The sequence below is a fragment of the Bubalus kerabau genome, chromosome 6 (genome assembly GCF_029407905.1).
Source record: "Bubalus kerabau isolate K-KA32 ecotype Philippines breed swamp buffalo chromosome 6, PCC_UOA_SB_1v2, whole genome shotgun sequence".
NCBI lineage: Eukaryota > Metazoa > Chordata > Mammalia > Artiodactyla > Bovidae > Bubalus > Bubalus kerabau.
In genome coordinates, this window is record NC_073629.1 from 96,200,085 (window position 1) to 96,214,160 (window position 14,076).

Here is a 14,076-nt window from a genome sequence, read left to right on the forward strand (position 1 = left end):
AAGCAACAGTTAGAACTGGACATGGAACAACAGCTGGTTCCAAATAGGAAAAGGAGTCCATCAAGGCTGTATATTGTCACCCTGCTTATTTAACTTATATGCAGAGTACATCATGAGAGACGCTGGACTGGATGAAGCACAAGCTGGAATCAAGATTGCCGGGAGAAATATCAAGAACCTCACATATGTAGAGGACACCACCTTATGGCAGAAAGTGAAAAAGAACTTAAAAGCCTCTTGATGAAAGTGAAAGAGGAGAGTGAAAAAGTTGGCTTAAAACTCAACATTCAGAAAACTAAGATCAGCGCATCCGGTCCCATCACTCATGGCAAATAGATGGGGAAACAGTGGAAACAGTGACAGCTTTATTTTTGGTGGCTCCAAGATCACTGCAGATGGCGGTTGCAGCCATGAAATTAAAAGACGCTTACTCCTTAGAAGAAAAGTTATGACCAATCTAGAAAACTTATTAAAAAGCAGAGACATTACTTTGCCAACAAAGGTCCTAGTCAAGGCTATGGTTTTTCCAGTAGTCATGTATGGATGTGAGAGTTGGCCTATAAAGAAAGCTGAGCACCAAAGAATTGATGCTTTTGAACTGTGGTGTTGGAGAAGATTCTTGCGAGTCCCTTGGACTGCAAGGAGATCCAACCAGTCCATCCTAAAGGAAATCAGTCTTGAATATTCATTTTAAGGACTGATGTTGAAGCTGAAACTCCAATACTTTGGCCACCTGATGCAAAGAGCTGACTCATTTGAAAAGACCTTGATGCTGGGAAAGATTGAAGGCAGGAGGAGAAGGAGACGACAGAGGATGAAATGGTTTGATGGCATCACCGACTGGACAGGAAGGCCTGGAGTGCTGCAGTCCTTGGGGTCGCAAAGAGTCAGACACGACTGAGCAATTGAACTGAGCTGAACTAGATGATGGAATATCTATGTGTGGCAAATGTATCCTCTCAGAGAGCCTGTTAGCAGAGGTAATGTTATCCATTTTATATAAAAAGAAACTGAACTTAAGAGACATAAAATATTTATTTGAGTAAATAGTCACACAGTGACTAGCAAAAGTGATTTTGAACTCAGGACACTCGTATTCTTAAAGTCCTTGCTTTCAAGAGAGTTAGAAGACAGGCCACAAACTGGAAGAAAATACTGCAAAAGATACATTTGATATAGGACTCTTATCCAAAATATACAAAAGACTCTTCAAACTCAACAAGAAAACAAACAACTCAAAAAAATGGGTCAAAGACCTTAGGAGACACCTCACCAAAAGAAGATACACAGATAACAAATAGCCATAGGAAAAGATGCTACATCATATGTCATCAGGAAGTGCAAATTAAAAGAACAGTGAAATACCACTACACACTTATATAGGCCAAAATCCAGAGCACTGATAGCACCAACTGCTGGTGAGAACATGGAGTGACAGGAACTCTCATTCATTGCTGGTGGGAATGCAAAATGGTGCAGCCACTTTGGAAGACAGTTTGGCAGTTTCTTACCAAAATAAATATACTCTTACCATATGATCTAGCAGTTGTGCTCTTTAGTATTTACCGAAGGGAGTGGAAAACTTATGTCCACACAAAAACCTAAACACAGATGTTTATAGAAGCTTTATTCCTAATTGCCATAACCTGGAAGCAATCAATATGTCCTTCAGGAGGTAGATGGATGAATAAACTACAGTACATGCAGACAATGGGTTATTATTCTTCCCCACTAAAAAGAAATAAACTCTCAAGCCACGAAAAGGCATAGATGGACTTCAAATGTGTATTATTAATTTAAAAAGTCCATGGTACATTCAGCCTTCCCCTGTTGTTAAATAGAATGAGTTCCTTTAACTATTCACCAGAATTTTTAAGTGCCTGCACTTTCCTTGGATTACTTATTAACATTAACACAGCAGATTTACTTGATTTGGGTCATTTTTCTTTAATTTAAAAACAAATTTGCTGTCTTTTAGTGTTACCAAGTTCAAACTTATATAGCTCGCCACATGACAGGCCGATAAATTGAGTTGTTGAAGCAGGGAATAGTGACTTGGTTCAGAAAGCCAGCAGACTGAGAAGATGGTGGACTAGTGTCCCAAAGAACCATCATACCTGACTTAGAATTCAGGCTTCTTTTATAGTAAAAGGAGAGGGCATGTGATTGGTTGTTGCAAACTTCTTGGTGCCAGAATCCTTTGTTCTTGCAGCTGTCCTCATAGGTAGGTCAGATTACAATATTCCTGTAAACCTCCAACAAGACAAATGTTACTCTCTGTTCTGCCGCTTTTTATCTCTATTTGAATGGAAAAATATTATACCTTTGAAGATCAGAACCTTGAGAATGTTCTTTCCTGTTTATTTCCACGCTATAGGCAACATTCTTAACTTTAGAAAAAGCAATAGAATACAGAGTTTAAAGTAAAAGAAACAGATCCAATATGGAGTTTCATTTGTTCTACCCTATTACAGTTTTGTCATCAGCTAACAGGAAGAATCAGCTTGAATTCTTGCCTACTGTGGAAAGTGAAAGTGAAGTCACTCAGTCCTGTCCGACTCTTTGCGACCCTGTGGACTGTAGCCTACCAGGCTCCTCCGTCCATGGGATTCTCCAGACAAGAGTACTGGAGTGGGTTGCCATTTCCTTCTCCAGGGGATCTTCCCAAGCCAGGGATCGAATCCGGGTCTCCCACATTGGAGGCAGATACTTTAACCTCTGAGCCACCGAGGAAGCCCTACTGTGGCTATCATGCTTTAAAAATGTGGTCTTATTTTTGAAATAAAAGTACTGTAAAATCCCTTAGTTTTGAAAAGAGGAGAGTTTGTTGAACAGTTTAAATATATAAACGTTTTGTGTTAATGTAATAGAATATATACCTGTCAAATTAATTCATTAATTTAACATTATTTTGAATCAGTGTTTTCATGTTCTCACTGGTCATTTTATCCCAAACTACAAGTCCTTATTCACAGAGTAACAAAAGGAGTGTTTGTTGAGCATCTACTGTGGCTAGACAATGTTCTTAATGCTTTACACATATTAGCTCAGCCTTATCCCTACCTTGTGAAAAAGTACTAGTCTAATACCATTTCTATTATGTATTGTTAGGGCATCTGTGGGGTTTTTGTTTGTAATCATCTGTCTTACAGGTATATATCATCATCTTCCCAAGTGTTAGTCGCTCAGCTATGTCTGACTCTTTGCATCCCCACGGACTATAGCCCACCAGGCTCCTCTGTCCTAGGAATTCTCCAGGCAAGAATACTGGAGTGGGTTGCCATTCCTTTCTTCAGGGAATCTTCCCAACCCAGGTGAATTTTTTTCTGTCTGAGCCACCAGGGAAGCCAAAACATTCTTCCAAATATCTTTTAAAGACTTATTTATAAGGACTTCCAACACTTGCAGTTGTGAGATCACCTCTAAGAATAATCATGAAGTTGGTATTAAGAGTCCTTGTCTGCTTTATTAACTAGTTCTGACAGAGATGCTCTGTAAGCATCTCAAGCATCATTGACAGGAGAGGGGAAGCGTTATTTCAGGCTAATTCTTTCCCAAATACTCTTTCTCAAATAGTCTGTTGTCGTTCAACTTGAAGTATTTGAGGAAGCACCCTGCAATATGAGAACTTTTGTAAACCTTCAAATAAAAGGTAACCTTTTCAGTGAGAAAATTTTATATAGAACCTAATCATGTACTTTGTTGTTTTAGGGATGTGAGTGTCTTATGGAATTTCTTTATTCTGTGTCTTTCCTCCAATTTGTTGTTTTTTAGGTGTTATAATAGTCATATCTGATTCCCATGTGCATTAGAGCCATTTATTTTCATCTCAGAGACATTTTTCTTTTTTCACTCAATTATTATTAACAATTTTCTTAATGATAAACTGAGGCAATAACTAGACAAACAGGCTCCATTCTTGCCCTCATAGAATCTACTACAATGGTAGACTTACAAGTTTTTGTCCTCTCCACTTTATATATAAGCTTTATTCATAATTGCCTTAACCTGGAAGCAACCAAGATGTCCTTCAATAGGTGAATGGATGAACCATGGCAAATCCAGGAATATCATTCAACACTGAAAGTAAATGAACTTTTAAGACATGGCAAGACATAGATGAACTTTAAATGCATACAATAAGCCTTCCTATCTGTGGATTTCAATCTGCAGTTGTTTGAATCCACAGATGCTGAACCTGCAGATAAAAGCGGGCTGACTATACTATGCCATTTTATATAAATAACTTGAGCAACTGCTGTACTTTGCTTTCCATTTTATTGTACACCTAAAATTACTCTTTAAGAAAAAGTCTTAATAAATATATAACAAAATCCTTTGCCCATTCAACCCTTTCAACAAAACCCATTCAACAACATACCCATTTTAGCATAAAGATACGCAATGAGTGACACCAGTGATATTTTAGTCATAAAAATTCTACTTTTTTGTTAGTCTTCCCAATCCTTCAGTGTCCAGAAGATTATACACCCAGATTTGTGGCAGTTGTGTAGAATTAAATAATAAAATGAAGGTTTCTTGACTTTATTCTGTGTTGAATTTTTGAACCCATTTTGAATCTCTTCATTTACCATGATGGAAGGTCAGAGAATTAAGTCTAACATAACCAGAAAAAACTGAATAAAGACTTGAAACAGATTTTGAAATGAGTCACAATCCTTCATTGTATTAGGTTAAAGCAATCTTGTGATTGAAAGATTACTTTTATGTAGAGGTTAATTAATTATTATGATGTATGTATATCTAAATGTAAAATTTTAAACTATAAACTCAAACAAACCTGCAGGTGTAATCTTTTTCTTTTTCCAGTTTCTTGCAAAATAAATACTCCAGTGATAATATTGATCTCACATCTGATTTCACATACATTATCTTTGATTTCACATACATTATCTTTCTGGATCTTCATACCAACTCTGTGAGAGAGAGAGAGAACAGACTGTATTACCCTATCTTATAAATTAAGGACAGATTGTATTACATCATTTTCTAAGTAAGAACCCTGAAGTACAAAAATTCTAAGTGATTTTGCCCATTATCATTGGGCAACTTGAGTGCTTTAGCCAGGCTGGAACCTCTCAGCCTTCTAACTTCACATCTGTTATAAGTTTTTGTCATGAGTCATAGCAAAACTTTGGTGCTAACTTCTTGAAATGACTGTCTGAGTAACTTGTCCCTCCAAAGGGTCCCCAGCTCTACTGAGACTGCAGTAATTATCCTTTTTCTATCTGTTCCTATGTAAATCTCCCCAACTGGTATATATGTTCCTTTAAAATAGACATCATGCCTTATGTTTAATCAGCACTGGGCACCTAGTAACTTAAAAATTCCTGACCCTTTAATTTCCTCAGTGCAGAGTGAGGCCTACCTGGTCACCTGTAGACTGAAGAGAAAGTACTGACCACTGTCCTCTTATCTTCAGGAATTATTAGTAGCTATGGGAAAAGTTGGTGGCTCAGTGATAAAGAATCTACCTGCCAATGCAAGAGAGTCAGATTCTAACCTGTGTCAGGAAGATCCCCTGGAGAAGGAAATGGCAACCCACTCCAGTATTCTGGCCTGGAATATCCTATGGACAGAGGAACCTGGTGGGCTATACTCCGTGGGGTTGCAAAGAGTCAGACAAGACTTAGCGACTAAACAACAACAATGAAGAAGGTTAATGTTGATAACTGTGGAGACAAGCCCATTACAAAGCCAGTCCATTTGTAGTGCCAGGTACTTTTAGTGAGTGTCTTCCTCCAGTTCCTCCTAAAATATATCCTTTTTTGATTTACGATTGGACTGTATGCAGTGATAGTCACAGTGGAAGTTAATCACTATTTTTCTTCCCTCAGTCCTAAAAATAATGACTGTTGGAGTGATAAAAAGCTCTTTGGCTATTTCAATATAGTTTCAAAGCCATCTTTTATTTATCTTATCCTATTTAACCCTTTCAAGAGTCCATTGAGGTAGTTAGGGCAGGGATTACTCACCTCAATTAATAAAAGAGGAAACTCTAGCTTAGAATAGAGAAATGACTATTCCAAGATCAGGAGGCTGGGCAGTACTTAAATTGAGATTTTTCTGCCTCCTCCAGGTCTCTTTCCATTACACTGCACTGCTTCTGATTGTCAGTGACATTTACCATCATTACTATTTCATTACCAGAGGATTTCAGAGTGGGGGAGGAGAACTTTTTTCAAATGAAAAAATGAAAGCACTGTGGCTTGAAATTTAGTTTATGCTTCTTATCCAACTTAGCTTTGCTTTTATTTGTACTGAAATGAAATAAATTGAGCTAATTGTGATAATTATGTTGGTGGATAGAAATGACAGAATCAGTGAAGTTTTATTTGTTTGTTGTGTTAATCAGGTCTTCTAGCATTTGTGAAGTACACTGCCAAAATATCTAGATGCAAAAGCAAACAAACAAAAACCACTAATGAGGCTAAAAGAAAGATAACCATAATCAAAGATATGATTTTTGTATAATCCATATGACAGCATACACTGCACATGATTGAAACTATGTAGATATTTAGGTGACATTTATTTTTTCCCTTCCATTATTTGCCTTCAGATAATTAGCCTAGCTATAACACATGGTTGAAGTGTAGTTAGAACTAACCCACTATTAAGTCTGGTACTTATGAATTTGCAGATATTTGGGTTTCCTCATATGTCAGTTTAACTCACAGCTCCCCAAAAGTTACAGTGGATGTTTCCAGTGTGCTAATGGATACCCTATTTTATTTCTAATAATAATATAGAGAAACTTTATATCATCATTACATTAAATATGTATCATTTTACTACCACTAAGGAAAAAATACATCTTTAGGCTATTCAGTGTTTGTGAGTTTCTTTTTATAGACAAATGTAACATGTACTCTTTCCCATTCTATTGTTTTCCTCTGTTTCTTTGCATTGATCACTGAAGCAGGCTTTCTTATCTCTCCTTGCTATTCTTTGGAACTCTGCATTCAAATGGGTGTATCTTTCCTTTTCTCCTTTGCCTTTCGCTTCTTTTCTTTTCATAGCTATTTGTAAGGCTTCCTCAGACAGCCATTTTGCCTTTTTGCATTTCTTTTTGTTTGGGATGATCTTGATCACTACTTCCTGTACTGTGTGATGAACCTCTGTCCATAGTTCTTCAGGCACTCTGTTATCAGATCAAATCCCTTGAATCTATTTGTCACTTCCACTGTATAATCGTAAGGGATTTGATTTAGGTCATACCTGAATGGTCTAGTGGTTTTCCCTACTTCCTTCAGTTAAAGTCTGAATTTGGCAATAAGGAGTTTATGATCTGAGCCACAGTCATCTCCCAGTCTTGTTTTTGCAGACTATATAGAGCTTCTCCATCTTTGGCTACAAAGAATGTAATCAGTCTGAGATCAGTATTGACCATCTGGTGATGTCCATGTGTAGAGTCTTCTCTTGTGTTGTTGGAAGAGGGTGTTTGCTATGATCAACACGTTCTATTGGCAAAACTCTGTTAGCCTTTCCCCTGCTTTGTTTTGTACTCCAAGGCCAAATTTGCCTGTTACTCCAGGTATTTCTTGACTTCCTACTTTTGCATTTCAGTCCAGTACAGTGAAAAGGCCATCTTTTTTGGGTGTTAGTTCTAGGTCTTGTAGGTCTTCATAGAACCATTCTCTTTAAGAAAATTAGAAATACCAAGGGAGCTTTTCATGAAAAGATAGGCACAATAAGGACAGAAATGGTATGCACATAACAGAAGCAGAAAATATTAAGAAGAGGTGGCAAGAATACACAGAAGAACTGTACAAAAAAGATCTTCATACCCAGATAATCACGATGGTGTGATCATTCACCTAGAGCCAGACATCCTGGAATGCGAAGTCAAGTGGGCCTTCAGAAGCATCACTACGAACAAAGCTAGTGGAGGTGATGGAATTCCAGTTGAGCTATTTCAATTCTAAAAGATAATGCTGTGAAAGTGCTGCACTCAGTATGCCAGCAAATTTGGAAAACTCAGCAGTGGCCACAGGACTAGAAAAGGTCAGTTTTCATTCCAATCCCAAAGGAAGGCAATGAAAAAGAATGCTCAAACTACCACACAATTGCACTCATCTCACATGCTAGCAAAGTAATGCTCAAAATTCTCCAAGTGAGTCTTCAACAGTACGTGAACTGTGAACTTCCAGATGTTCAAGCTGGTTTTAGAAAAGGCAGAGGAACTAGGATCAAGTTACCAACATCCATTGGATCATCGAAAAAGCAAGAGAGTTCCATAAAAACATCTACTTCTGCTTTATTGACTGTACCAAAGCCTTTGACTATGTGGATCACAACAAACTGTGGAAAATTCTTAAGGAGATGGGCATACCAGACCACCTTAACGTGCCTCCTGAGAAGTCTGTATGCAGGTCAAGAAGCAACAGTCAGAACTAGACATGGAACAACATACTGGTTCCAGATCGGGAAAGGAGTATGTCAAGGCTGTATATTGTCACCCTGCTTATTTAACTTATATGCAGATTACATCATGTGAGACGCTGGGCTGGATGAAGCACAAGCTGGAATCAAGATTGCCGGGAGAAATATCAAGAACCTCAGATATGTAGAGGACACCACCTTATGGCAGAAAGTGAAGAAGAACTTAAAAGCCTCTTGATGAAAGTGAAAGAGGAGAGTGAAAAAGTTGGCTTAAAACTCAGCATTCAGAAAGCTAAGATCATGGCATCTTGTCCCATTACTTCATGGCAGATAGAGGGGAAACAGTGGAAACAGTGACAGACTATTTTGGGGGACTCCAAGATCACTGCAGATGGTGACTGCAGCCATTAAATTAAAAGACTTACTCCTTGGAAGAAAAGTTATGACCAACCTAGACAGCTTATTAGAAAGCCGAGATGTTACTTTGCCAACAAAGGTCCGTCTAGTCAAAGCTATGGTTTTTCTAGTAGTCATGTATAGGTGTGAGAGTTGGACTCTAAAGAAAGCTGAGTGCCGAAGAATTGATGCTTTTGAACTGTGATGTTGGAGAAGACTCTTGAGAGTCCTTTGGACAGCAAGAAAATCCAACCAGTCCATCCAAAAGGAAATCAGTCCTGAATATTCATTGGAAGGATTGATGCCAAAGCTGAAATTCCAATACTTTGACCATGTTATGCTAAGAACTGACTCATTGGAAAAGACCTTGATGCTGGGAGAGATTGAAGGTGGGCGGAGAAGGGAATGACAGAGAATGAGATGGTTGGATGGCATCACCGACTCAAGGGACTTGAGTTTAAGTAAACTCCGGGAGTTGGTGATGGACAGGGAGGTTTGATGTGCTGCAGTTCATGAGGTCTCAAAGAGTCGGACACGACTGAGCAACGGAACTGAACTCGAACATGAACTGAACATGTTCTCATTTCCCTAAATTTAATTTAAATCTCAAAATAGTTATTTAATATCTGACCCACTATAAAATTCAATAGAAATTAATATATGTTAATTTCATTGGTTTTGCTAAACTTGGTTAGTGTTTTAGATCATAATGGCAATAAAACTAAATGTCTGTGCCAGGTACTGTGCTAGGTACTTTATAAGTATTATAGACTCATCAGCTATAATGATCTGAACTTGTGGATTAATATTGATTTGATCATAAATGACATTGTTACATTATATAGAAATGTTTTTTAATGCCTTCAGCAAACAGTCTTCTAGATACACTTTGAAACAAGATTATAGAGTATTGCCTTGGGAATTGAGAAATGGAGGTGTTATTCTCCTGCTCAGAAAAATAGCAGACATGGTAGGGTGGGGAGGTGTATATGATTAGCTTTATTTTAGGCTTGCTGCAGTTTCCTGAAGCCCAGCCTATTGTCTGATAAAAACTAGCCTTGACCAATGTGACATTCATATGTGGAAAAATTTCAGATTTGTAAAGCCTTCCTTTGAATGTAATGCCTAGACTACTAGAGTGAACTTTAATTTTGCTTCAGAAATAATAGGAAATGTCTAAATATAATTTTTTTTTGTAAAATATGACCTCATTTTGTTTACAAATGGTGGATTCTACGTTTTGCAGATGTGTCTTGCTGAATCAGGGCTCTCTTATCCCTGCCATCGACTTACAGTGGGAAGAAGATCTTCACCTGCACAGACCCGGGAGCAATCTGAAGAGGTAAGCATGTTTGCTAGCTTTTCATCAAACATAACGTCTGTCCTCTACTCACCTGCCCACTTCCTATTCTTTTTTATCTGCCACAGCAAAGAATAGGTAGAGTTAATGAAGCATGAATAACATTTCAGTAAATTCTTAAAGGCGGAAACTTTCCAAGCAAGATTATTGCTAATGTGCTTTTTCTTGTTCTATAAGTTTCATGTTTCAAACAGACAGAATTGGGGTGGACCAGCTGAAACGATTTTTACTTAGAATTGTCAGGCTAACAAAGGAATTTTTTAGTTGCTGACTGTATAGTAGACTACATTTATTAGAATTCATCCTGAAGGTCCTTTAACTCATTGAGCTGGATCACATTCTGTGTGCCAAACATTGTCCTCAATACTAGGGAACAAAGATGAATAACAGTGTACCTATACCAGGGTGCTCAGAGTCAAAGGTGACACATTAGTAAACCAATAATAATGGCAAATGTAATAAATGCAGTGGCAGCAGTGCATTACAGGGTGCTGTAGAAACAAAGAGGAGCAAGGAGATTGAACATGTTTATATATGTGGTATGCCTGTATGTGTCTTTGCTGGTCTGAACTATTTAAAAGGCAGAATCTTTTCCTTGGGTACAATAGCACTGTGTCCAGCCATGACTCGGGTATAAGGGAATGAGAAAGACAGCCTGGACATTGCAATTTATCAGTTTTAGAAGTATTTATTGGGACTTACTGGTGGTCCAGTGGTTAAGACTCTGTGCTTCCAGTGAAGTGGGGGCAGGTTCGATCTTTAGTTACCCCGTGGGAGCTCTTAGTTTTGGCATGTCTAATTCCCAGACCAGGAATCATACCCCAGGCTCCTTGAGTTGGAAGCATGGAGTCTCAGCCGCTGGACCACCAGGGAAGTCCTTCAAAAGTTTAAATTAGTCCAGTAAAACCTTTTCCATTTACATTCTATACAAAACATGGTTGCAAATTTTTATTTAAGCTTAAATATTTTGGACATTTATTATGGAAGCTGCCACAAAACCTCTCCCACTATTCTCTGAATATGTAATTGCATCATTTAAATATGTAAAAGAGAAAAAGGGACTGAATAACTGAAGTTGTAATCTATGGTCATCCTGTGAAAATGACAATTTGCTACTCAATTTTTGGAAATCCCTAAGGAAGGAAGATTTTCCCCCCACTGCAAATACTACTATACTCTTTCTTTAGGTTTCTAAAAATGTTAATTTCCTTTAAAGAGCCCACACCATTTTTTCCAACACTATCTCGCTAATTCCTCATGAAAGGAAAAATAATAATTGAGTTTCACTGCTTGGCAGAAACTGCCAAAAACAATTTATTGAAATATTTCCTTTTACTGCTTGAGTATACTTGTAATGGCTAAAGTAAGTTATGGCTTCAACCCTTTAATGAATAAATCTGCTAATATTAAAAGGAAGCCAACTAGCTCCATCCAGGATTCTTAATGATTTTATGATCTAAGAGGTGACAGTTACCTGTTTCATTTCATTTCCTTTTCTCACCCTCACCATTATATGTGTTATTTGGGCATTCCATTCAGTGGAGTGTGTGGCTCAGCTGGTAAAGAATCTGCCCACTGTGCAGGAGACCTGGGTTCCATCCCTGGATTGGGAAGATCCCCTGGGGAAGGGAACAACAGCCCACTCTAGTATTCTGGCCTGGAGAATTCCATAGACTGTATAGTCCATTGGGTCACAAAGAGTCGGACGTGAATGCGGGACTTCCACTTTCACTTTTCACTTTCAGTGGAAGGAATTCAATGCCATAAATTAAGGAAAAGTGTATTACAGGGTGGCATACACTTTAGATTAATTAAGGAAGAAAGTACAGTGGGGTTAGGGAGCTATGTAAAACTAAGAGAGCCACAGCCTTGGGGATATCTTTAAATCTGATTTTCTGGGATGAGTCCATTATTTTTCCTTCCCTGGCTAAATAAATATACCACTTCCTCCAGGCGGCTGGTGAGAAATGGGAAAGGAGCTGTGACTTGGTTTTTATGTTGTCATAGAATTATGAAACTGGAGCAATTTTTTATTTGACTTACACTTGCCCATCCATTTATTCCTCATTTACTTAAACATTTTTCCAATGTCTTCTACATGCCAAACATTAGGATCCCAGTCTTGGTGCTGAAAGAGCTCACACAAAATAATATCTGCATTTTATCTCTAATGGCAGAGTTCTGTCCTCATGAGGTAACTGGTTTCATTGTTGAGCATCTCTGTTGGTATCTGCTGCTGCTGCTAAGTCACTTCAGTCGTGTACGACTCTGTGCGACCCCATAGATGTCAGCCCACTAGGCTCCCCTGTCCCTGGGATCCTCCAGGCAAGAACACTGGAGTGTGTTGCCATTTCCTTCTCCAATGCATGAAAGTGAAAAGTGAAAGTAAAGTCGCTCAGTCATGTCTGACTCTTAGCGACCCCATGGACTGCAGCCTACCAGGCTCCTCCGTCCATGGGATTTTCCAGGCAAGAGTACTGGAGCGGGGTGCCATTGCCTTCTTTGCTGTTGTTATCTACCCTATATTAAATCGGAAGCTATGACTGTGTAGAACTGTGTAGAACCCAGTGGTTCTACTTCTTTCCTCTTGTTTTAACCCTTCTTTTACATGACTTTGTGTGTTTCAAGATAATTACCACTTTGCTATTGACTGTCTTCAGCCTTGAGTTAGGAAGAAGATATTTGAGACCAGTAGTTAAATTCAGGCTTTGAATTTTATGCATTGTACTTATGTGTTCTTTAACTGGGGGAATTTTCTTTCTTACATCGTCCTTCTAACCCTGCAAATACATTTTCCTTATAATTAATATTTTCTCATTTCTTCCCATCTTCCCCTTGTTCCTGAGCTCCCTTTCAATGCTTATGTGCATGCTAAGCCGCATCAGTAGTGTGACTCTTTTGCGACCCTATGGACTGTAGCCCACAAAGCTCCCCTGTCCATGGGATTCTCCTGGCAAGAATACTGGAGTGAGTTGTCATGTCCTCCTCCAGGGGATCTTCCCTACCCAGAGATCGAACCCACATCTCCTATGTCTTCCACATTGGCAAATGGGTTCTTTACCACTAGTGCCACCTAGGGAGCCCCTCCCTTTCAATGACCTTTCCATATTTCTAGGTACCTTAGCTAGGTACCTATCTCTCCTCATCTCAGCTGCTTGGTTGAGACATTGCAGGGACCCCTGGCTGGACCCAGGTTTTTTGAGAGTTGTCCAATCCTCAGTTGATAGTGTAAGAGTAGGAGGGATACTCCCAAGAATAGCAACAACAAAAATAAAATCCCAAGTTTAAAATATAGTTAATGTTAAAACTATTGATTCGTAATTTCAGTTAAGCAGACATCTATTGAATACTTACTGTGCTAATCAAATGAATATAAACTGAAAATTTCATATTATGTAATTAATGAGAAAGGTGAGATAAGCATAAGATACTAGAGAAACACACTTACGGGGAAAGGGGTGCTATAACTTTCTTGTTTGTAGGCAAAAGCCTTGTCTGCCTTATCTACCTCTGTAGCTCTGCTGCTGCTGCTGCTAAGTCGCTTCAGTCGTGTCCGACTCTGTGCGACCCCATAGACAGCAGCCCACCAGGCTCCTCTGTCCCTGCGATTCTCCAGGCAAGAACACTGGAGTGGGTTGCCATTTCCTTCTCCAATGCATGAAAGTGAAAAGTGAAAGTGAAGTCGCTCAGTCGTGCCCGACTCTTAGCGACCCCATGGACTGCAGCCTACCAGGCTTCTCTGTCCATGGGATTCTCCAGGCAAGAGTACTGGAGTGGGGTGCCATTGCCAACACCTAGTAAAGCTCCTGGTATATACCAGCCACAGAATAAATACTTTGTGAATGAATATTTAAAAAAAAAAAAAAAAAAGAAGAGGGGGAACTAGAGCAATTTATATCCAAATCAAATGAAAA

The 14,076-nt window shown here is 38.7% G+C and overlaps 1 protein-coding gene across 1 annotated transcript in view; it reads left to right on the top strand.

Annotated features, from left to right (window-relative positions):
- Positions 1-14,076, top strand: part of FAF1 (Fas associated factor 1) — a 505,390-nt gene that overhangs the window by 324,287 nt on the left and 167,027 nt on the right. The window contains exon 9 of the mRNA XM_055585945.1: positions 10,049-10,144. Within this exon, the coding sequence (XP_055441920.1) occupies positions 10,049-10,144 (96 nt within the window). The remainder of the gene's footprint in view (positions 1-10,048; positions 10,145-14,076) is intronic.